The sequence below is a fragment of the Micromesistius poutassou genome (assembly GCF_964030765.1).
Source record: "Micromesistius poutassou genome assembly, chromosome: 10".
NCBI lineage: Eukaryota > Metazoa > Chordata > Actinopteri > Gadiformes > Gadidae > Micromesistius > Micromesistius poutassou.
The window spans coordinates 19,207,860-19,233,378 of NC_140280.1; the positions used below are offsets into that span (position 1 = coordinate 19,207,860).

Sequence of the window (25,519 nt, forward strand, 5' to 3'; positions counted from 1 at the left end):
ATTTAAAATCCCTTATATTCCCAAAGTCCTTGGAGAAAAAAAATACAACCAGCTCCTTTGAATGACAAATGTGTGGTTCTGGAATTCAAATACACAAAGTTAGCATACATCTATAGGAGTAGGTAGGTTATCAGCTAGACTCATCTCCTCTCGGTTGCTCTTGACACAATGGCTCCTTCTTTGTGTCATAAATGACTCAGTCCACCTCATTTCCTTTGCCTCCATTTCCTCTCTCTCCACATGTTCTCCACCACCATTATCTGTGCTGGACAGCGGGATGCCGAAACAGAGGGAATGAGAGAAAGGGAGAGAGAGAGAGAGAGAGAGAGAGAGAGAGAGAGAGAGAGAGAGAGAGAGAGAGAGAGAGAGAGAGAGAGAGAGAGAGAGAGAGAGAGAGAGAGAGAGAGAGAGAGAGAGAGAGATGGAACGCAAGAGGGAAATAATAAAGGAAGAGACCAAAAATAAGTCAGATCAAACCTTGATTGGTATTGGCAGTGACCAAAAAGCTAAACTGGTTAATGCCCTGGGATTTCAGCAATGGACTAGAGACAATAAAATGTGTAGCGCTATAGTGTAAGCCCGTATCCATTATATCTTTATGGTTGTCCGGCTTCCCCAGTGCACAGGAGGGGGACATTATGTTCTCAGCCACTCCTGCTGCTGCTGCCCTCAACATAATCCTTTAATACTCCTTCTGCTTCTGAAAGGTATTTACTGTAAGGGCCGGAAAGCATAGAGACACCCGACTGAAAGGTGCTGGATTTGATCCCCAAAGTCTACATCCTAACCTGTAGGCAGCTGTTACCACAACAGCTCCTTAATGACATGGGGCTGCACCCACTGTTAATCCCTACCTGCTCCCCAATGACCTGTCTCTGTACCCACAGGCTAACCCCAACCTGTTTCTCCTACTCCTTCTTTGTCAGTCTGTATTCATTGTCTAACCCCTTAAAGGTTGTATCAGCGATGCTAGGCCGAAACATAAATGATCACATTCATCGGATCTTTCCCCACGATCCGCTAGCTGCCCGCCACACAAGTGGGTCGTCAAAAAAACGTGTCTCTGTAGGCAACCTATGCTCCGAGATCGTACACAAAAACAAATGGTACTACCAACCACTTAAATCCAACCAATCTAGGGGCGGGTGTTGTGGGGTTTTTGCGCTCATGTGTTCATGATAGTTTTTACTGGATGCACGAAACACGGAAGGGAGGTGCGAGCTGGCTCTGTTTGTTTGGGATCTCGCTTCAAATACCAACAGAAGTGACGTCACCCAACATCGCTGATGCAACCTTTAACCTGCTTCTTCATCAACCATGGCTGCGTTCAAAGTGTAGCCCCTACCTTCATCCCCTGTCGCCTGTGTTCACTGTGTAACCCCTACCTGCTCCAAATGGCTAAATAGAAAATAGTGGTACTGTAATCACAAATAACCGCAAGGGAAATCTAACCAGCAATAAATACAAAACTGAGAACACCCCACCCAGTGGTAGTCTCTGGTGAATCATCACAGCATTCTCCGGGCATATGCACTCGACTCACCACAAGACATAAACAAGAAAACTCTCCCTCACAACCAAACACCTTTCCCTCTCTCCCTCTCTCCCTCTCTCCCTCTCTCCCTTTCCCCCACTCTCCCTCTCGCTCACTTTCTGTCTCTGACATGGCGTAGTCGGTGGCACAGCTGAGAACACCGGCAGTCTGGGGCACAAACAGAGCGGGCAAGAAAAGCCTCCATGACAGCCGGATAACAATGCTGCTACCGCACACTAATTGGCCAGGGGCCTACAGGCAGCGATGGGCGTTCAGCGGCCTGCTGGTATTTTTGGGATGTGAGAGCAGAAGGTGGGTGGAGGAAGAGGAGGAAGATGCAAGTTTTGTCAGGTTTGATTAGGGATGAGTTGTGCAATGAGTTGAGCCGAGACATGTCATGTTGAGAGGGGAGGGGGTGTTTGTGTGCGTGTGTGTGTGTGTCTGTGTGTGTGTGTGTGTGTGTGTGTGTGTGTCTCTGTGTACTTTCCATGCATGTCATTTGTTGGCTGTTTGGTGCAAGAGTGTGTTTGTTTGTCTGTGAGAATATCTTTGCTGGGATGTGCCATGGCTTGACTGGGTTCATGCTGTTGTACAAATGCCCGAGAATAGAGACTAAAGGTCAGCAAAGGTCATTCAAATCACTCAGGTCCGTGGTCCCATTCAGGACTCTCTTGTATCTACAAAAGGACATCCAGAGGCCTTCCACAATAAACAGAATAACAGACTTGTGTATAAGAGTCTTCTGCAATAGCTGGCAAGTGTCAAATAATGTTTAAACTTTTACAGAGAACAAGCAGGAGAAGAAAAAAAAAACGAAGATAGAAAGCGAGATGACTCGGGGTTGGGGTGGTGGGGCGGAGAGAGGGGGCGAGGGCGAAGTATGGGCACACGCATGGCAGCTGTGCACGCCTTTTCTCCATCAAAAGTGTTGGATTCTTTTGGGGGAAAGTGCGAACCAAATCAATAATCCGTCAGCGAGCGAAACGCCCGTCTCACTTCTGGCTGCTCGCGCCCGCCGCCGCCGCCGCCGACCGCCGTTCAACTCCACTCCTTCCTCCCACACTACTCAGCTGTGTGTGCTCAAGCTTTCTCTGAAACACTCTTTTATTAGGCCTACCTCCACGGTATCGAGTTGGGCGGCTGCCAGTCCAACATAACACTGTCCACCTTTTTTTTTTTTTTTTTCTCCCCTCTTCACTCACTCCATACAGAGTATTAATATAGCGTCAATGTGTTGGGAGTGATGGAGTGATGAAATCTCCTGCGCCACAGGAAGAGTGTGTACTGGGGTGAAAACTGAAACCCTGTAGTCCATGCCTGCAGTCCGCTCTGCTGTCAAACATCTGTAATAGCCTATTCTACCGGCCTGTTCTACTGATCAATGGATTTCACAGAAAGTGTTATCAGAGTTAAAGGAATCGACGGGCCGCTGACACAGAACAGACAGAGTTGGCCTGTTTTCAATTCGAGACGTAAACGCTTGTTGAGTCTTGTTTGCCTTTCTTTGAGGCATGGGTCATCTTTATGTGGGAGATTAGATTATTTGTTGTAAAATAATCAGATAGAGCACCACCGTACAAACTGCCAGTAACACACACGAAGGTGACCGCAGTACACGGAATAAAATCGGAAAACAAACAAAGTTTACACTGAAGTGTGAATAAAGTTAGGCATCCAAGGCCTACTATTGCACCTGAGATGAGCAGCAGCAGTTAAAGACGGCGAGGGGACGGAGGAAGTAGGGAATGTGGAAACAGTGGGAATCAGCATACTGTGGGAAGCAAGTGACTGCACACTGCGGCACCGCCTGTCAGTTCTGTTCGACTCGGCTCGGATCGGGACAAAAAAAAACCTGAACAAAGGGGGGGGGGGGGGGAGATTCTCACAAAAAAATCTCCTCACAATGCGTTTTTCATTTCTGCTGAGGACACGTCGAGCCAAGCGCTCCTAGCGCATCCAGTGAGACGCCAGCGCCGCTTGACAGCACTTAGCTAATACCCTCTGTCCTTGACTTTACTCCTCGCCACTCACTACTTTTAATGTTTGGTAGATTTGCACATCTATTGGCATCGGGAAAGGGTTCACCCATAAAATCTATCCGTTTTGTGACAATATTTGAGATGAAATATGCACGTGAGTATTAATGAGCGGAGATTTGAGTGACAATTAGGAGTTGTGGCGTGAGAGCTTGTTTGTGACTAGGATGGTTTGATTGAGTCTCAAGCTCAATGCTGGAGGGTTGGCAGGTCTGATGTGACGCTGAATTGAAAAGGGAAAAAAAGGCATATTCAGTGCCCGGACCCTTTCTTGCGGGGTAATAATCTATTTGGGGCTGGACATGGAGTATGGAACAGAAGATGAAGATGTCTGGTAGGTTTGTCCCGAGGACTAGAAACTACCTCTAGCTCCCGTAATCATCACCTGTCAATCATCCATCACTCCATCTGTCATGTTCCTGAAGCCACACCATCACCATGATGTATGAGCGGTGAGGTGAAAAACAATAGCACCTCTGCCAAGGTATTTCCAAGCACGCAGCATCTGTCTACAATGTAGTCCAACTGAGGCCGATATAAAGCAAACAAACAATTATCAGTGAAACCAAATCAACGACAGAAAATACAGCAAAAAAAAAAATCAACAAGTGACAGATTGAGTTTGAGTAGTAGTAAAACCATAAAATCTTCTCTTTATATTACAGTTTGCCCTTCACAATTTTAATATACTCTATCTACTTCTCTATCTATCTCTATCTATTTCTCAATGTGTCATCTCTGTTTTAGCAAACCCTGACAATGCTGTATTTTTCTATATATCTAATCATGTTCTTGTCTTTCTTCCTAACTCATAAAATAAAACGTGGTACAGATCTTTCAAAGCAGCTCCATTGTAAATTGCTTAAGTTTATGGAAGCGAGAGAGATCAGACATTGTTCCCTGTGGGATATGTGTTTTTATCTTTAGTGGAAGTCATGGAGAATTGCAAACAGGATGTAATAGTGTATTCATTTGAGACAGGTTCCATGGTTGAAATATGTGAAAGATGTTAATAGAAACAATCAGGCCTTCATTCAATTTGACATGGGTTTAAATTGATTGATTGATTTAATTTATATAGCGCTTTTCTGCTCAACGACGCTTTACAGTGAAGGGGGGACCACCAACCACCACCAAAAACATAAACATATTAAACATATACATATTTTGAAACACTACATAAAAACCTATAGAAGGATCATAAAAATGAATGGTTTATCTTACAACCCTGTGATCCACACGTGCAAGTACCTGTTGGGGAAGATCTATTGCTAGTGCAGGATCCTACACAACATCCATTCCAAATTCCAGGGGGAAAAATAACCCATGTGGACCATCTTTCATCGTCCCCTCACTGGTTACACATAGCCACCATGAAAACAATGGCACAGCAGAATGAGCTTGCATGATGACTGTAGTTAAACTATAATCCTGACCTCTGGCTAAACACAAGAGCTTTGTGGGCGAGATTGGATTCTCATCATTTATATTCACAAGGTCCAATGAATTGCGACTGAAGCAGAGGGGGCTTGGGGGGGCAGCCCAGGGAGTACAGGGTCACGTTGGGTCATATTGGATCTTACATAGGTTTCCAGGGGACCAAGGTCACTGTGGCGTGGGGCCAAGTGCTGCAGATCCCATTTACTCAAACAGCCCCTGTCCCAATTCTGACTGCGAGTCTGAAAATGCTAATTTCATGATAATGCTGATTTCATGATCATTTGGTCGTTATTTTGTAATTCTATTGATTTTGTGATAATCTCCATTATTCACCGGGATCATTCTGACTACATGATGAAACTGAATATCTAAAGAGGTTTGCTATTGAGTCCATACTGGCTTTTTATTTCTTATTTACAATAAAGAACAGACTTTCAATACTTTACTGAAAGCTTTTGATCACCAGCTTGTACACGCAGACTAGCCCCATCGAAACACAACACACACAACACACACACACCATTACAAAATAAATAAAAGCAAGGGTGGGTTAAGGCAGGCACGCTCCTGTATTGATCTGAAAGCACATTGACCGTGGGATCCACTTGGGAAGCAGGGAGACGATTTGCCCCACCATGAATGATTGATCCGATGCTACCCATTCCCTCCTTATTCCTCCCCGTCCTCCATCCATATTTCTCAGACTTTCATCCCTAACTGCATTCTCTCTGTTTCTCTGCTGGGCATCCATAACCCCCATCCTCCATTTCTGCCTTAACACCCCCCCCCTCCCCCCCATCCCTCCTCCAAACAGAGCTGAGCTTAACCATAAGCCAGAGACACCCACCCCTCCACCCTCCACTGTGGTTAATTTTCCCAAGGTGCAAGAGATACATCGCTCCTGTTTAATATATTTGAATAGAGATGAGAGTGAGTGTCTATTATTTCTACATCTTTGTGAAAGAGAGAAAGGATGTGTGAATTGCCCGAACCGAAAGGCGGGTTTAAAATTGATATGGAAATAAAATGTAGAAAAGAACATGTTGCATAGTTAGCACCCCCATCTGGGGCTTTAGATAGAGGCCATATTTTGAGCTGAACACAGGCAGAGGGTGAGCGTGAGAGTGTTGGAAGGTCATCTTTAAACATAATTATTTAGCAGTTCAAAGAGAACAACTGGATCTCTTCCTCTAGGCCCACCCCACGCCCCTATAATCCCTCTCATCTAACAGCCGGGGGGGGGGGGGGGGGGGGGGGGGATGTAAGACCAAGCATGGCCTCTCCCGGGTCCTCCTACTGCGAGCATTGTTGGCAGCAGGATGGAAGGGCTGGAGGGCAGCTTTGTTGCCTGCCTGGTCCCTCCCCTTGATGGGCAGTGATTAAATCGAGGCCCTGGTGTGAGGCCTTCTGTCGGGCCAACAGTGCGCCCTATACCCCTAGTGAGGCTCCGATGTGTCACTGAGAGGGGGGTCACTGTGAGGTGAAGGAAGTGGCCTTCTTTGCTGCTCTGTTTGCAATACGTAGCCAAAAGGAAAATCATTAGCCTTTCTACCGCGACTATTAGCCCCCTTGACCCTACAGTTGGTTTATTATGCTGTCTATTTACCGCCATGGTTAAATTGAACCTGTGCAGAAAAACACTAACTCCCAAGTGTAAACTAAAGTGTAACTACATCTCGCTCGCCAACACACAGATAGTCTGGTGGAGTCGAAAGAGAAAAAAAAAAGGCTGAGAACGAATATATACACTGTATATATCACAAGGGTGGAAGAAAATAAAATGGGGGAGGAAATGAGGGGGGGGAGGAAGCTATTTTAGGGGGTAAAACCTTTGAGGGATGGTGACTTACGCAGCGGGGGAAACAGTGAGTGATTGCGGCGCCCTGGGACTGGGACTGCACTACTGAAGACTGTCGAGGAGGGAGAGAGAGAAGGCATTTAGGGACCGTCATCATTTATCCTTATGTAATTACTCTGGATTCAATGGCAGCCGACCTCTGCACTCTTAACGGCAAGGCAAAGATATGGGCCCTGAAGGGGTCGTCTGAGGAAGAGGAAATTAACACATGAGAGAGAGTGGGAGAGGAGGCGGGAGGGGGGGGGAGAGAAAAGGGGGGGGGGGAGGATGAAAGAGGGGTGGGAGGGAAAGAGAGGGAGGGAGGGAGGGAGAAAGGGAGAGAGAGGCGACAGACAGGGGAAATGGATGGTGGAGGGGGGCTGACAAAGAATGAGAGTGAGGGAGAGGGAGGGAGCGAGAGAGAGAAAGAGTTACATTAACGCAACTAGATTAACCTAATTAAAACCATTATATCACTATCATAAAGTATTAGCACTATAGTATTTTGCTCTATACACACACATTCACATATATATATTTGATTGTCTTTTAGACAAGACCAGTAATATAAATATTCAGTATCCAATGTTGTATCTTAATTTCCTTTTTATGCTTTGGCAATGTATAGGCTTTCCATGTGATTAAACCCCTTTGAATTTTGAATCTTGACTCTCGGGGGAGAGAGAGCAAAGAAAGAGAAGAAAGGGAGAATAGTCTGGAAAGGAGAGAGAGTAAGGAACAAAAAGAGAAGAAAGAGAGCAACAAGGAAGGCAAGGGAGTGATCAAACAGGTGTCCCACTGAGGGTTCAGCAGCATGTCAGCTCTGATGATTTATCACCAGTCATCAGAATGACTCCTGATTAATCAGCCAATCAGCTGTCAGAATGGTGAATAATGAATGGTACATCACGTTGAGGGTGAGGAGAGGAGAAGGGTTCGAGAGAGACTGTGTGAGATGGCTTGTCTCACAAGCCGGCAGATCAGCCCTCTCGCATGGATTAAAATGACATGTCTGCCTTTTACATTGGTCATAACAGCTGGACACGTGAGCAGGGAGGTTAGCTCGGTGTTAGGTGGAGGAGGGCGGTGGGTTGACTTGGAAAGGGTCAGGGTGTATTATTTAGTTCAGTCGATCATTTCAGACATCACAAGCTTGTTTTTCATGCAGAGAGCCTATATCAAAGTTAAACTGCGTTATCGAATCGGCAGTATAACATGGTCATTCTGAACAGTCCAATTCTTAAAAATGAGATAAAAGTCACCTACAAAGTGATAAAAACACATAAAAGGGATATACAAGGGATCGCCGGAAGTTAAAAAAAGGTTACTGTAAATCCCATAAATATTCGCTCTGTGACTGAGAGTTAAAGTTTCTAAATCGGTCCGCTGTCTAGTATGTTTAATACGTTATAACCCTTCATGATATAATTTAGTTGAATTCTTCCACAGATTCACCCTGCCCCCTCTCTCTCGTATCCCATTATAAATTCTCATTAAAAATTCTCTCTTTTCATTTTGCTCTGCCGTAATCCCGTGAAACAAGTGTCTCCTCCGCTGCTTGCTCAGACGGGTGAGATGTTTGGCAAAGGATTCCTGCCGTCGTCGCAAAGTTGCTGTTGGAAAGAGAGAGGGCAAGAGAGATAGAGAGAAGGGGATCGAGAGAGAGAGAGAGAGAGAGAGGGAGAGAGAGAGAGAGAGAGAGGGAGGGAGAGGGAGAGGGAGAGAGAGGGAGAGGGAGGAAGAGGGAGAGGGAGAAGAGAGAGAGAAGAGAGAGAGAGAGACACACAGAGAAAGAGACACAGAGAGAGACACAGAGAGACAGAGAGAGAGAGAGAGAGAGAGAGAGAGAGAGAGTAAAAAAAGTAATTAATATCAGGGAAAGTTTGTGGGCTCTGTCTGTATGTCAGTTGATGTGTGTGTGGGTGTAGAGAATATTCATTAGATCTTATTGTTGTTGTTTATTAGAGTCATCTGCTAGTATTTCATAAGCATAACCGATGCCTTCTCCTCCAGCTCATGGTACCCAAAGAGCAAATCACATCTGGCAGAGCAGGGTGTGTGTGTGTGTGTGTGTGTGATCTGCAAACACACCATGTGTTTGCATACAAACTTGTGCAAACATGCACACAGACATACACAGACACAGACACACACACACACACACACACACACACACACACACACACACACACACACACACACACATTTGCACCCAAGCTCAAATGTGTGAGTATGACAGGAAATGAATATTTAAGTATTGAGCCGCAGGTGTAGTAGAAGGTAGACGCCATTCCTTGAGTCTTAGCACATCATTTATTCAGCAGGCGCAGGCTTCAAAGTGGGCTTAAACTTTCCCCTTTTCTCCCTGTGTTCTCTATAATCAGGCCCATCATCTGCTCCTCTCCGCTTCACCTCGGCCTCCTCTAGCACCGTGGCTCCCAGTCGCTGTGGAAATGCTCCCAGTCCAGTCCAAGAGCTTGTTTCTCTGTTTCCCCGCAGTGGAGGCCATATTGGTTCTATAAGCATCACTGTTTGGAGCCAAGATGGCCACTGCTAATAAGAACCATGGACTCAATCTGAAGGCAATTATTTCAGCCTACCGTTATGCAGTTAAATTCAACTAAACAAGTACTCATTACTAACCCATACATCCACACTCTCACACACAACACACACATCCCCACTCTCATACAACAAACACACCCACACCCACACCCACATGATCTGACAGCTTTCAAGGAAGTTGAAAAATGTGAGTTACGTACTTCATCTGTACTTGCTGCTTGCATGTGCATTTGCGTGTGTGGGTGTTTGCGTGCGTAGTTGCGTGTGTGTGCATTCGTAGTTGCGCATGCGTGTGTTTGTGTATATGTGTGTGTGTGTGTGTGTGTGTGTGTGTGTGTGTGTGTGTGTGTGTACATGTTTGTGTGTGTGTGTGTGTGTGTGTACATGTTTGTGTGTGTGTGTGTGTGTGTGTGTGTGTGTGTGTGTGGTGTGTGTGTACGAGCAGCAGTAGGGTGTGTAACTTCAGGGATCGTCTTTGTGATTAGTTCTCAGACTGGCCTGAAGGATGGGAGTGATGGAGGGAAGGTGGAGGGCAGGTGGAGGAGCAGAGGAGCCTCCCAAAGCAGACATCACCACTAGCGCCCTACAAACTGTCCCCACAGCACTGCCACATGGTTTAGAATAGAATATTGCAAGATAGATGGATGGGTGACTATTGCCATATGCTGTATGGCTAAATGAATTATCTTCTGGGACCTGCTTTACTGATGTACTGTACATTCATCAGTGAAGTGAACACACACACACACACACACACACACACATCCGCTGTGTCAGACACACACACACACACACACACACACACACACACACACACACACACACACACACATACACACATCCGCTGTGGCACAGACACACACACACACACACACACACACACACACACACACACATCCACTGTGGCACACACACACACACACACACACACACACACACACATACACATAGACAGACACACACACACACACACATACACACACACACACACACACACACAGACACACACACACACACACACACACACACACACACACACACACACACACACACACACACACACACACACAACTTAACTTGCAGACACATCTGCAAACATTTATTGCCATATATAGACATGCATAAATATGATCCGGTTTGGTTTAATGTATTTTCAACTCATATCTTCAATGTTTAAATATTAGTACTGGGGCCAATGGTTCACTACACCATATGAACCTTGGAATAGCATTACTCAGGTCATCTGTTGTCAAACTTCTATTGGCTGATTTGAGATACATCCATTATATGGGGAAATGTCACTGTATTTCATTAGCATTTAAAGGTGAACGATCCGAGAGGACACTGTGATCTTGGCCAAGGCGTTCGTCCCAACAGCGTTACAAGGGGTTACAGGGACCCCAAGTGGTTCTACAGTGAATTGCAGTCAGACTTGGTAGTACCGGCCATTGTACAAAGTATAGTCTTGCGCATTCGGTTTTTTTTTCACCTGCCCATACGAATCTTAATAACATTAAGGCGTAACTAGAAAATGCATTTCTAGCAGAAAATCCGGTGAGTGATGTAGTGCAAAGTGAGGTTGAAAATATGTTTTAGTATAGCCACATAGTTTAAGAAAGAAATGTTAAATGGGTTAAATCAAGTGAAGGTATTTGAACTGTCTGTCTGTTGCGCGCAGTCGCGCACTCCGTGTGCAGGGACACAGCCACAGAAAATGTATGTTTTGGTACATGAGCTAAAATACAACAACCCTCAACATAGTCATGCATAAAATGATCGAACATGTACGTAGAACTTTAACTTGAAATAATCTTACTAGAACTTAAAGAAAATCAACCGGAGAACTATGCACAGTCAACTCGACTCTACATCATGAATCGACTCGACTCGACTCGACTCTACGTCATGAATCAAATCTCCACTGTCACGGAGGTTTGAGTGACAGGTCTGATGGCCCGCCCTTGCCCTTAAGTATTGTTTTTAGCATTTAGCTTCTACCGGGAGTACACCCGGATAAGTAGCAAGCACCTATTTCCAATCGATTAATCAGTTTAGCGCAAGTGTAACAAGAAACAGAACCGTTTAAGCTTGACATCGTGTTTCTAGATTCTACTAATTAGTACCACCTAGTATAACAGTTCTGCGTTGGTTTTGGGTGTTTTGGTGCCATACCATGGAAAAGCTATTGAGCTAAAAAATATCTTCCAATAGCAAAAAGCTATTTTCCATAGGAAATGAATGGGATTAAAAAATTAAATAAAATTGTAGGTGCAACAAATTATATAATCCTTGGGTGTGTATAAATAGTTTGGGGTGTTTGGGTGCCATACGATGGAAGCTATTGAACAAACAGATATTTTCCATAGGAAATGAATAAAAAAATTCTTTAAAAAATCAAATCAAATCGGGGGGCTTCATTTGAGAACGCTGGTCAGCGCCAGGCAGCGGCTCCGGCTCCCTGCCGCCAGGGGGAGTCGTTGTCGTCGTTTTCACACGAAGAAGAGCAAAGCAGCAGCCGCCGCTAATGTAATGACAGAAAATGGCTGAACGCGAATGCGGCTGCGATTTTGTGCGACTCAAAAGATAAAATCCGAAGCGCTCTACGTTGTCAAAAGGAAACACGGCCGATAGCCAAGCAGAAATCATGTTCAAAAAGGCGAAAAGAGCGAACCTCCGGCGGAGAAACGACTCGGACGAGGACGAGCAGCCCTCTACGCCGGCCCAGACGTGCGGGCCTGTGGTGGAGGAGATCCCGTTCATGGAGACCAGCTTCCCCGCAGTCCGCGCCGCCGAGATCCAGCATGGCAACAACGGCTTCCAATATAATAATAATAATCATAATTTAAAACCGATCAAAAAAGAAAAGAAATTCAAAGAAATATGCCCTCTTCCTGCTGCCATAGCGGCGCCGTCGAAGGCCAGTTTGCTGAGTTTTGACGACGATGAAGGTGACAGATTAACGTTAGCGTCCAACACACGCCACGGTCAACAGTACATTAAGTTTATGGGCTCATTTTGTGTTGCAAAGTGTTTGGAAGGCTTTCGAAAAATGATTCAATGAACGTCTGCAATAGTTGTGCCATTGTTGTAGTCTGTATCACTTGTCGTTCATGGTGAGTTGGTGTCGGTGCATCTTACCATGTTATGACTGTCTTGTGTTATGACGGTCCTGTGTTCTACCTTGATGTTTTGCGCAGAGGGATCCGAGGTGTTCAGGGTGAAGAAATCGAATTACAGCAAGAAGATTGTCAAACAGTTGAAGAAGGAATATAAGGAGGACTTGGAAAAGACCGGCCCCGTGAAACAGGAACCTAGTTCAGGTGGGTCCATTCCATCAATTCGATTGTCAATGCCTCAGTGTTTTTTTCATAATCAATTAAATGAACGATGACAGTGCAATTTATTCAGTAATACAGTATATATAACCCAGGTGTATGAGTTTATCCGGTTTCTATTATGCATAAAAGGTATTGAGACGCGATTGTTATTGTCTGTGAAATTGTTCTTTTGGATCACGGTTATTATTAAGGATGTAATGGATGTTTTTTACAGCTAAAGTTAAACGCAATATAGCATGTTACCTGCGTTGTTGGTTTTATTAAGTTTTTTTTTTTAATCTCCAGATGGCCCAGTTTTGCCCCCTGTGATGATCAAAGAGGAGCCCCGCGGCACAGCAGGAGGTGATCAAGGGGTGCAGGAGATGGAGTTGGACGGCATTGAGGTCCATGAAGAAGAGGCTCCCAGGGGCTTAGCCTCCCAGGGACATGCCCCTGTCGTCAAGGGAAACATCATGACGGGTTCCTTCAACACCCTGTCGTCGCTGAGCAGCCTCAGGCCAGGTAACGCATATACACAAAAGCACAAGCATGTTACCTGCCCAGGGACCACAGATGCAAATGAGCTTTTCAGCTAACTCTGGTATAGAACCTGTTCTGTACATCCCCGGTCCCTGTCAACTAAACCAATAATAATAATAATAATAATAATAATAATAATAATAATATAAACTGTAAATTGAGCATTATCATTATTAAATAAATATTGTGATGATTATCTATCGATCAATATAAAAAACATGATATAATTGTTGTCCATATTGTCCAGCCCTACTGCCACATTATGTTATCGACACCTCAGTCAACAACCAGTGCATTTTAAAATGACTTTCAAATGATTATTCACAAGAGCACATGTTTGCTAGCCTGGAAATCCTGACCCACATCTAGAAAGCTGTAGGGTCTGGCAACGAGTAATGAAAATGGCCCAACTCGAGGGGTGGAACCAAGCATGCATTTGAAAATATCACTGCACGCAATTGGATAACACTACGACCAATCAGAAGTAAAGGAAATCTGTAAAACAGCAATGCTTCATCAGATACACTGATGTTATTAGTTAATGGTCTGGGTTTGGGCAATCAGGGAATAAGTATATTGCTCGTTCCCAGAGTGACTCGCTGAGCAAATTCAAATTGTGCTCTCCTGAGAACTCATTTCCAGGGTACATGTTAGGGCTTTGACTCCGAACTTCGTTATTCGAATATAATTCAAATATTTTAAAAATATAGAATATTCGAACGAATATTAGGCAGCCCTTAATATTCAAACCTTTTATGGGCATTATTTTTTTGTAAACGGGACGTAGACTGACTAATTTCACGGATTCCTGTGAGACCAGGTTGCCTTAATTACATCTGTCGCATATTTAAGGTAAAAACTAAATGTCAAGGGAAAAAGGTGGTGGTTGCAAAAAGTATTTAGATTGCTTATTAAGTTCACTTGTTGCTTATAATGGTTTATTAGTTTCCCAGTATCATTTCCTTAACTTAGAAGACAGTTTTGTTCATTTTTGAATTGTAAAATAAATGAAATTATTTTTTGAAGTTGCGAGTTTTTGAAATTATTGGAAGCAAGTCGAGCTGACCTTGCCTGCTGTACCCACAGCCCAAAATAAAGAACAGATGAGACAATATCCTTAATTCAAACATGCCGTTTCATTTGGCCTCAATTGGCTACGGATGCAAACTTGGAATGAACATGCGCAACGGGGATTTCTAAAGATTACTGTACAGTGGTGGAGACTGCAGGAGCTGAACCGTCACTACGGTAGAGCTAAGAAGGTTCTGCGAGCGCTTCAGACCAACCTTACCAAAGAACGACGTACAAAAGAGATTCGTAGCAAAGAACGTTTCGGGAAACACGCAAAATGTTAAGGTAGAACTTAAAGAAGAGGTTACGAATACCGGCACTTTTGCGCATGGTAAGGCTATGTGTGCGGTGCGCCAACTTTTTGATGAAAAGATAATTCAAACCCTTCGCCGGCAATTTAGCCTACTATCGATTTCACTCACTGTGTGCCTAATGCTTTACAACATTTCCACCCTCTCCATCAATCAACATATTTTTAGGCTTCAGTGAACTATGCTATTGCTTTTATAAATAAATAAACAGTTAAAGTTAGGCGCGGCGTGATACGGAACTCTCCAAACTGATTGGACGTCATAGCAGTTATGTATACGCCCATTATACAACAGTTAGGAACCAATCAGATCGCTTGATTCAAACCAATAATACATATTTGAAATATATTCAAATATTAATAAACAAACAAACTTTGAATATGATTTCTGGGCAAAAGTCAAAGCCCTAGTACATGTTTGCCTTATTTCTGTGCATCTCTTTGCTGGAGCAGATTCCCTGACAATAGTTTGAAAGGCACTCTAGATGCCGGTCCTGATTTGAGTATTTCCCCTGTGACTAACTCTCGTTCTCCTCCGCCACCACCACCACCACCACCACCACCAGGGGAGATCCCGGACGCGGCGTTCATCCACGCGGCACGGAAACGCCGCCAGCTGGCGAGGGAGCTGGGTGGCGAACCCCCCCTGGTGGAGACGGATGCCCCCAAGAAGCGTCTGACGCGGGAGGACGAGGAAGAGCAGGACGGCAGCGACGACGAGGACGACAAGAGGATCAACTTCAGCGGTGTCAAGAACAAGAGCCAGCGGCAGAAGATCGCAGAGGAGATAGGTAGGCCTCGCCTTGCACTGGAGACAACTGGAGGCGTTGGTAGGGTCCGGAGGAGTAAAGAGATATTGGGAGGGTGCTAAGGGGGAGAGAGAGGGGATCGGTAGGATGCTAAGGGGGGAGAGAGAGGGGATCGGTAGGATGCTAAGGGGGGAGACAGGGGAGATGAGTAAGGTGCTCTGGAGGATAAGCGATGGGATTTTGTTGTGGAATCTAAATGGATGAAATTCTGGATCAACATTACGGAGGATTTTTATTATTTTGAAGTCACAACGGTAATGATACAAACGATAAATTCACCACAATCAACTAATTGTGTGTGTTTCGTCCCCATCCCGTCTGGCCATGTTGGAGTCATTCTGGCAAACCGGGCTTGGCTGTGATGGAGAAGTGGCTCTGAAGACGAGTGCAGTATTGGATGTGCAACTCTCTGGGGAAGTGATCTCCTTCATTCTCTCTCTCTCTGTCCCTCTGCCTCTCTCCTCCCTGCCAGGCATTGAGGGCAGTGACGACGAGGCTCTGGATACCGGCCACGACGAGGAGCTGAGCCGCTGGGAGCAGGAGCAGATCCGGAAGGGGATCAGCATACCACAGGTGGGCGCCGCACTCTAACCCAACTCTCGCTGTCACTCTTTCACTCCCAACACGGTCTTAATCCACTCGTTCACAACACACTCGTCCACAACACTAATTCAGTCGCTCTTTGTCACGAAGTACTCATATCCATACTCGTACTCATGTTCACACACACACACATTCTGCCTCAGTCACTCCTGACACTCTCTTACTCTCTCACTCACTCCACGCACCGCTCAGGTCCTCGTTCCCTCTCACTCCCTCACACACTACCCCCCCTCTGATGGTCCGACCTGGTGTGTGTCCCCAGGTGCAGAGCAACCCCCCAGAGGACAACACAGCCTACTACCAGAACAGCTACGAGACGCAGCCCTACGGCGCCTCCTACAGCATGCCCTACACCTACAGCACCGCGACGCCCGCCGCCACTGCCGCCGTGGCCCCGGCCGCTCTGGTCAACGGGCCCGTCCCCTACAGCTCCCCCGCCGCGGAGCTGGCCCCGGTCTCCTCCGATCTGGTAAAGAAACGCCTACGTGACAGGTAGGTAGAGCGGCAGGCACAGCGACACCAGCCATCACCCCTCAGTAGGTCCATGTCACTCAGGGACAGGGAGGGTTTGTTAAGACATCCTGCTTAAGGCTAGACGGAGGACATCAGGTTACAAAGGCCACACAGCTTTTTGTCTGGGAGTCAAACCGACTGGAAGGCTGTCTGCTTGACTATTCGGACCACCCTCCCCGTTAAGTCTTGTTACAAGCCTCAATTATTGGGTAAGCAATACTACTTAGGAAAGAGAGAAGCCCTTATATCCGCTCTGAACATGTTTGAGGACAAATGACAGAGCATCACAGAGACAAAGTGTAGGTTTAATTTATTTTGCCATATGTGGACAGAACAGTATGGTTCATACTCGGTCGAAACGAGTGGGAATCAAATTTAGACAGCACAGGCCTGCAAGCTGGAGTGGACCCCGCGTCGCCACAAGGTGTAAGACTACGCACCCTCTCTCTCGAGTTAAGCCGGGACCCGACGCTAGCTTACCTCACGCTGTCTTTTCCGTGTGCGTGTGTGTGTGTGTGTGTGTGTGTGTGTGTGTGTGTGTGTGTGTGTGTGTGTGTGTGTGTGCGTGTGACTGACTCCACAGGCTGGGCCAAATGCGTGTGGGCCACGAGGCTAACGCCAAGCGCTACCATCAGATCGTCGACGAGCTCACCGCCTCCGAGTCGGCCATACGGCGCCTGGAGGGCTCGTCCAATGACAATGCAGAACAATATAAATTCTTGCAGGAGATGCGAGGGTATGTTGGAGACTTGCTTGAGTGTTTCGGTGAAAAGGTAAGGGATGAGTTCGCCGCTGACATGCGTTTCCCCCCCTCCTTTTTTTAACGTTTTAGCTGCGTGTTTGTATGTCTCGTAAAGGCGATTTCACCCCGTTTGATTGACTTGATTGGTCTAGGCCAGAGGTGCCTGCTAATGTTTCATGAATCGTTTAGAATTGGTTGCTTGTAGTCATGACAACGGCACATGTTTCAATGTTTGTGTAATAACTTGTAGGTGTTGTAGCAACAACAAGGTGGACTTGACATTTCCAATGGCACATAAAAGCATTCTGGGTGATAATGTTAATTCCTAGGATCCTCTCTGCATTGGTTTTCAGTAAGCTTTTTTTACATTCATGAAATAAAAAATTGTGAATTGGAATGTAATGTAAATGAACGGGTTTGCACTTCAATGTCAATAGAAGAGCCAGTATGTGTTGTGCTATAAGAAGAATTTATTGCCATTGCTGCAGTTGTATAGAAGTGTCCTATTCAGAGATGCGCTAAAGTGAACGTCCTTGGCGGGTGTATTATTACACGTATTTCTGCATGTGCATCCTCAATAGTTGTGCACACTCATCAAACAGTCCAAAACAACTAACCTGCCTATTTTTAGGGTCTTTCGAGGTCCCCTTTCTTTGGTGTGACAGTTCTGTGGTGAAACACTGGAACTGACTGCAGGCTGTTACACAAGCTTCCTCTAACTAATGTTCATCCCAACCCAAGCAGGACAGGAGACGTGTGTTGTAGTCTTTTTGCTGGTGATCCCTTTGTGCACGGGCGGCATTTATCTTGGGTCCTAACCAAGAGCTTAAGACTGACCTAAAGCGCCACCGGTATACGTGTCCAGTAATAGGACATGCCTTATGTCCATCCAGGCCTCCCACCAATCTGACATTCCCCCTGGATCGGAAGTCCCGCCCCATGTATTGCTCAGACGTCACAAAAGGCATCATATGTTTCAGGTGCCCACCATCCTGGAGCTGGAGTCGGCCATGCACCAGTTACTAAGGCAACGGGCCGCGCGCCTCGTCCAGAGAAGACAGGATGATATAAAAGATGAATCGGCGGAGTTTGCAAGCCTTTCAAGTCAGTCCATCTTGAAGGTTTTTATTGCTCATAACGACCTCGTTGGTTCGCTGTACAAGTGTGTGTGTGTGTGCGCGTATGTGTATATATAATAATAATTTTAAGTCTACCATTGGTTCATCTTACTTAGATTTACCCTTGTGTACAATGTCGCCAATCTTTCTGTATGTGAGCGTGCGATTGTGTGTGTGTGGTGAGAGAGAGACGCGGGGGAAATGCTGCTAGTGTTCCGTGTGTATCTGAGCTCCACGTATCTCGGAGGCCGTAGCTTGTAGCCTCCTGACACACGTGACTAGAGAGTGATGTGTTATTGGTGTGACATTACGGTTGCATTGACTTTAACCTGTTGCAAGCGGTCGCCAGGTAAGTCCCTTCAAGTACATAGACTTAAGACTATGTCATCACTTGAATACGGTGTGTGTACGTCTGTATGGGGGGGAGGGAGGGAGGGGACGGGGTATCAGCCAACGCTCCAGAAGGCAAAACTTTTGATGGTAATATATAGGGGATCTGCAAAGCGCCTGTGTTCCCTCTGTAATTGGGTCTAATGATCCCTAGAATCAGGTCCAATCAACTCTACAATCAGGTCTATTGATCTAGAGCAGCTGTTAGTGGTGTGTGGCTCACCCCCTGCCCGTCCTCTGCCATTGTAACTTGGCACCTGTCTCTTCCAGGCAAAGCCGTCATGGCCCCCAGCCTCGACTCGTTCGGCAGAGACCGCACTGCCTACCAGGAGCACGCACGCCAGCGCAGGATAGCGGAGCGGGAGGCGCGCCGGTGGGTGTCATCCGAGACCTTTTGCGCGGTCTAGACTCCTGTCCTCTCTCAATTCTTATCCCCTCGCCCGTCACCATCCCAGTCACTCTTCAAATCCATCCATCCAAATCTCTTTCCGACTCAATCCATAAAAATAAAAAAAATCTCTTTTCAAATTCATCTATACAAATACTGTTCCTTCATAACTACTCCCCACCGTCTTCTCCACTGTTGATGTATAAACGGTTCAGAGTACTGAGTTATCCGGGTCCCGGGTGGCCGTGTCTGACGTTGTCCTGGCGACCTGTGACCCCGTAGGACTCGCAGGCGGCAGGCCCGGGAGCAGAACGGAAAGCGGGCGGAGCACCGAGAAGGCCTGTCCTCGGACGACGAGGAGACGTCCACCGACATCACCAGCTTCGACATGGAGAGAGGTACGTCCCGTTGTTCAACTCCACGTCCCGTGGAGTTAAATAACAAGTCAGTTGTCGACGAGTACTCCTTTTGACCCCGTGTTGTTATGTTCAGCCATCTCTCGCAGTCGGAGCTATCTTGTAATGAGAATCATAAGGGTTCTCAATAGTCCCTGTGATTCTCTCAATCATAGGGAGTCATCTCACTAGATATCCTTGAAGGAGGATACCTCTAGAAGATTACAATGGGTGGCAATGGCATGAATGATAGCCGGTAAACACGGATCTCTTCCTCTTTGTGGTCCTCAGATCGTATCGTGCGGGAATGTAAGAAGGTGTTTGAGGATGCCGTGGAAGACTTCCACTCCTTGGACTTCATCAAGGCGCGCTTCGAGGTGTGGCGGCGGGACTATGTCCAGTGTTACAGAGAGGCCTACATCGGCTTGTGTCTCCCCAAACTCTTCAACCCGCTGGTCCGATTGCAGCTCATAACCTGGAGCCCCCTAGAGGTCAGTAGGTCCTCCAACTATAAATGCATGCAACTCAATGCTCACATTCATGGTTAGCATGGGTGGCTGCAGTGGGATTCTAACCCCTTACTCTGGCAGAGGTGAGGCTATAACAGCTGAGCTAAGAAAGGACCACAAACTACTGTGTTTGGTAAATTATTTAGCGTACGTTTTTATCTCGCAGTTGAGTTTTTGTTCGATTGGGGTTTGAACTCAGAACCTTTTGGTTGGGAGTCAAACACGCTTAGCAGTGGGTAGACTCTGTTGATGCTGTCTAAATACGTTTAAATAATCAAACCTGACTTCCCCGGCAGGCGGAGTGTGCCAACTTTGAGTACATGCTGTGGTTCGAGTCTCTCCTGTTCTACGGCTGTGAGGAGCAGGGGCCCTTGCGGGCCGGAGACGTGGATGTCAACCTGCTGCCCGCCATCGTGGAGAAGGTGCTGATCTCCAAGCTGTCTGGTAAGCTCACTCACTCACTCAATATCCTCCTAGCCCCGAAACCATTACCTTCCCCACACCCTCCAACTCTGATCTGAGGGCATTCCGACATTGTGAAGCGTAAACTTAAAACAAATGTTAGACTCGCTGAATAATTTCCCTTGGGAAATTAAATTAAGACATTTCAACTGGTCCAACCTATTGCTAAGATATCATTACCTTTGTGCCCTTCACGTTGGCAGCCATTGTTCATAGGGCTAACTGAAGGTCCATTTTGGTACTCAAAAAAAACAGAGTGGTAGTTTGGAGTGGTAGGGTTTAGAGAAGGTAATTGCAACAACTTCAGCCATATGAACAAAATGCTTCACTGAATTGTCCACTGTCTTTGCGGGAAAGAATATAAATGATACTAATGCTAATGCTACTAGACCTCAGTGCTGCATTCGACACTGCAGACCATACAATACTTTTGGATGGATTAGAAAACTGGGTGGGGCTTTCAGGCACAGTCTTAAATTGGTTTACGTCCTACCTACAAAATAGGAACTACTTTGTTTCCATTGGCGACTTTGTTTCAGAATCAACAAACGTGACATGTGGAGTCCCACAAGGTTCGATCTTAGGACCCTCTCTATTCAACATCGACATGCTCCCACTAGGGCAAAGCATACAAAATAACAATATTGACCATCACTGCTATGCTGATGACACGCAAATCTATGTATTGCTATCACCAAATGACTATCAGCCCATAGATATGCCAGTGCATTGAGCAAGTCAAAGACTGGATGTGCCGAAATTTCCTTCAACTAAATGAGGACAAAACCAAGAAAATTGTATTTGGTGCTAAAACCGAAAGGCTTAAAGTTACCCAACACCTTCACTCTCTGTCCCTAAAAACCAGAAAGCCAGAAATCTAGGGGTTATCATGGATTCAGATTTACATTTCGACAGTCACATCAAATCAGTTACAAAATCAGCATATTATCACCTTAAAAACGTAGCAAGACTTAGAGGGCTCATGTCTACTGAAGACTTACAAAAACTTGTACATGCCTTTATCACTAGCAAGCTTGATTACTGCAATGAAAAAAAAAAAACTCTAAGGCAACTACAGCTTGTTCAGAATGCTGCTGCTAGAGTTCTAACAAAGACCAAAAAATGTGAACATATTACACCAATTCTTAAGTCGTTACATTGGCTCCCTGTATGTCAGAGAATTGATTTTAAAATCATGTTGCTAACCTATAAATCCCTACATGGTTTAGGGCCAAAACACTTAACTGATATGCTTCCACTACATAAGCCTTCTAGGCCACTAAGATCCTCTGAGACCAATCTGTTAATTATCCCCAGAGTCAACACGAAACATGGTGAAGCAGGATTTAGTTACTATGCAACAAATAGCTGGAATAAACTCCCTGAGGATTTAAGACTTGCCCCAACTCTGACAGATTTTAAAACAAGACTGAAGACTTTTATGTTTGCTTTAGCTTTCTGCTAAATCTTAAATCTACAATGCTTCTATCTATTTTTTAACTTTGCCTTTCTAAAATGTTTTTAGAAACTTTGCCTTTATTTTCTATCTATTTTACTTTTTACTTATCTATTATTTTCTTTTATTGTATGACAATGTTTATATGTGAAGCACTCTGAGTCTGCCTTGTGTATGAAAAGTGCTATATAAATAAAGTTGCCTTGCCTTGCCTAATAAATCAAACACTCTTAGCCCAGCCCGGGAGATTCAAGTTGTTTGTTGATCATGGAGCATCTGAGCTGCAGGCTAACCTAGTGGGCCTTGGGTGGGGATGTGTTCCAGTGTTGGCGGAGCAGGTGTGGGACCCCCTGTCCGGCAGCCAGACAGCCAGGCTGGTGGGCTTCATACGCAGGCTGATCAGGAGCTACCCCACGGTGCTGCACGGGGACAACCGCTACACGGAGGTACTGCACACACCAACATAGTGGTGGTTATGAACATGTGTTTGTATGGCGACAATTTGTTTAAAAGTATAGAACATTTTATTATCTAATTACGGGTTTTGAAGAAATAATCAAAAATAAAATCTTGAAAAAAAACTGGTAAATAAATGCATTTTTACAAGAGGTCACATGAAATCGAGTCATTAAGAACGGGTTTTGAGAGCTGGTTTTAATGCTGTACCATTATAACAGAGGCGCGTTTGTTTCTCCTGCAGGAGCTGCTGAAGGCTGTTCTCCTCAGGACCCGACGCTCCCTGGACGAAGACGTCTTCCTGCCGCTCTATCCCAAGAAGTGAGTCCTGCAGACCTCTGGGTTTGAATCCCACGTAGCCCACATTCAATGGTTTTTTTTTGTTAAGAGGCGTGTATTAATTATTGTGAACTTTTTTGGGCAGTGTCCTAGAGAACAAGAACGGTGGTCCCTACCTATTCTACGAGAGACAGTTCTGGTCCTGTGTAAAGGTACGGCTACATGCATTACACAAGCCCCTATTATAACTATAACTTAGCCTGCTACCATAGTGCTGTGATTGCTGTATTCCCTTTTTTGTAGCCGTTGAGCCCTCTAGCATATCGCTCATTGACTTGTCATATTTCCTTTGATTTTTAGCTGTTGAACCCGCTAGCATGGTTCTGTATGACTTGTCCAATTAAATGTGGTTTTGTAGCATCGATCTGACTAATAACAGCAACCTGATCCTACTTGTTGTCGTCGTAGCTCCTTGGCAACATCCTGCAGTTTGAGGGCATCCTCTCCAGCTCGTGCGTGCGGGAGCTCGCCCTGGACAGCACGTTGAACCGCTACATCCTCTCTGCTCTGCAGACCACCGACTCCACCGACGACAGCGTGCTGAAGTGCCAGCAGGTAGCTTATCTGATCGATGTGGGCTGCTGACCTCAGCTCGAGTCTGCATCGCTCAAAACCAGCAATCAGCGTTTGTCAGAATCACGCCACAATAGTTAGTTGGTCGTAGTTTGCTTGTGGGTATGACTCCTTTAGGCAGTGTGTTTTATATGTACAGCACCTTTTAACAATATATATATTTAATGAAAAATCAAAAAGCTCAAGCTTATAAGCCAGCCTTGTAGTCCTTTGACTACATCTGCACATCAAACCTAACCCTGACGGTGTCTGTGACCTTCCGCCCCTTGGTTTTTCTTTTTCTTCTTCCCCTCCCAGGTGGTGCAGTGTTTCCCTGCCCAGTGGTTCTCCGGGATGTCGGGCCAGAAGACGCTGCCTCAGCTGGAGCCGCTGTGCCGCTACCTGACGCACGTGGCCAGCATGCTGTACCGCAGCAGCCTGGCGGCGTCGGACCTGGAGCGCCGCGCACTCAAGTGAGGGGCTGCCCACACAGGGCTGACGGAAAACACACGTCGGAGGAAGGCCGTACCACACTGTGACGGGAGCGAGTGGCACTGTAGCAGCCTCACGCAGCCATTTCTTTTTACACTTAATCAAATTTTGTATTGGTGTGATGATATTTTCTGAGGGCGACGACGATTGCCCTTGTACAGTCAGTAAATCCTACAGGTCAACGTCATGGTGGCAGTCATGGTTTTAGTCAGTTACGGCCATTGTTTCTCCCATGGATGCAGCCAAGGCTTTGGCAATGGTTGCATGGATCTCAGTCATGTATCACGTTATTTATGTGTTTTTTTTGTGATGGCTGACCAATGGGACCGGGTGTAAAGGAGACCATTTCCTGGGGGTACTTACTCTAAACGGGACTGTTTCCCGGCTGTTACCGGATCTAAATGGGAATTGTTCTCCCTGTTTCCACAGGGATCAGATCAAAGAGGTGGTGAAGATGCTGGGACAGATGAACGCGCTGGACCACATTATCACGGTGGCAACGGAACACGGCATTAAAGACATCAAACCTCTGCTGGAAGCCAAGTAGTCGAGGATGGCTCACGGATCCTCACTTGGAGGCGTTTGGAGCACTTAATCCTTATTCCTAGGGAGTGTAAACCAACGACGAACATTGATGTAAATGGTGTGAATAATTGTACATTGTGTGAAGGGGAGGGAGGGGCATGAGAGTGTGTCCTTTTGGATTAAGACTGATTTTTATCTGAGCTCTTGTAGTTTTTGGGTTCACTTCAAAGAGAGTATTGGTTGAAAGACTGGACTACATAATCCCATACATGGAGGAAACTCTGGAAAAGAAGCAAACATGAAATCCTTGTGCATTTTGTTACAGACGTGGGTTCTTCTGAACTACTCTTTTAAATGCATCACATTAACGCGTCTCTTGTTGCGTGCTGGCTGTACAAATGCAAATCAATGCAAGCTCCATGGATCTTGCCTACGTTTGCCACTTTTCCGTATGTGCCAACAGAGGAAGGCTCGAACATCTCATCTTCTTGTAACTTCAGAGAATGGATTTACACTCTGGACAACATTTTTTGGGGTTCATGTAATTTTCATCCTTCAGCTTCGTACTCTGTTTGAATTTTATTTGACTGTGAATAAAAAATGGATATCACGACCTTTGTGGATCTTAAAGTGTAGGTTTATTTGTGCTCTTCAAAGGATAATTTATAGGCCCACCACCCTCTATATTCACACTATATGATGAATCAATTCAAATGAGATGTGGTCAATAAACCAAATCATGGGTTTAGAGCTGCCAACTCTCACGGTTTCACCGTGTGACACGTTTTTGCCTGCTTACACACGCCACACAATCACAATTTCTCACGGCAAACCCCCCCCCACCCCCCCCTCAACAATCCCGATCGTCCCCCGTAAAGAATCCCGATCGCCCCCCCACCCCCACAGTCAACATTTACACCCGCGGACCCTGCTTTAAGGTATGCATTACAAGATTCTACAGAATCTCACGCCAGCGAAAACCCAAAAGTTGGCAGCCCTGTGGGTTACACAAACTGTAAAACCATAAACCACTTAAAACAGTCTCCAATTATGGAAAAATGCCAATTATTTTCTTTAACAGAGCCTTACACCATTTTCTAGGTTTCTTTTTGCTTATCGA

At 45.7% G+C, this 25,519-nt stretch overlaps 1 protein-coding gene across 1 annotated transcript; it reads left to right on the plus strand.

Moving 5' to 3' along the window:
• Positions 1–11,944: 11,944 nt before the first annotated feature.
• Positions 11,945–25,004, plus strand: paxbp1 (PAX3 and PAX7 binding protein 1). The gene is made up of 18 exons (XM_084474074.1): positions 11,945–12,360; positions 12,610–12,732; positions 13,036–13,251; positions 15,217–15,441; positions 15,932–16,032; positions 16,325–16,554; positions 17,159–17,348; positions 18,298–18,421; positions 19,096–19,198; positions 19,496–19,611; positions 19,900–20,099; positions 20,414–20,561; positions 22,360–22,481; positions 22,736–22,812; positions 22,916–22,982; positions 23,239–23,385; positions 23,701–23,855; positions 24,304–25,004. Exons 1-18 carry the CDS (start codon positions 12,057–12,059, stop codon positions 24,419–24,421), a joined length of 2,766 nt encoding a protein of 921 aa, XP_084330200.1. The 5' UTR covers positions 11,945–12,056; the 3' UTR covers positions 24,422–25,004.
• Positions 25,005–25,519: the final 515 nt, after the last annotated feature.

Coding starts and splice junctions, on each gene's coding strand:
- paxbp1 (XM_084474074.1), top strand. CDS start 12,057: ATGTTCAAAAAGGCGAAAAGAGCGAACCTCCGGCGGAGAAACGACTCG. Junction 15,442..15,931: donor GAAGATCGCAGAGGAGATAG/GTAGGCCTCGCC, acceptor CCTCCCTGCCAG/GCATTGAGGGCAGTGACGAC. Junction 19,199..19,495: donor GCGGAGCGGGAGGCGCGCCG/GTGGGTGTCATC, acceptor GTGACCCCGTAG/GACTCGCAGGCGGCAGGCCC.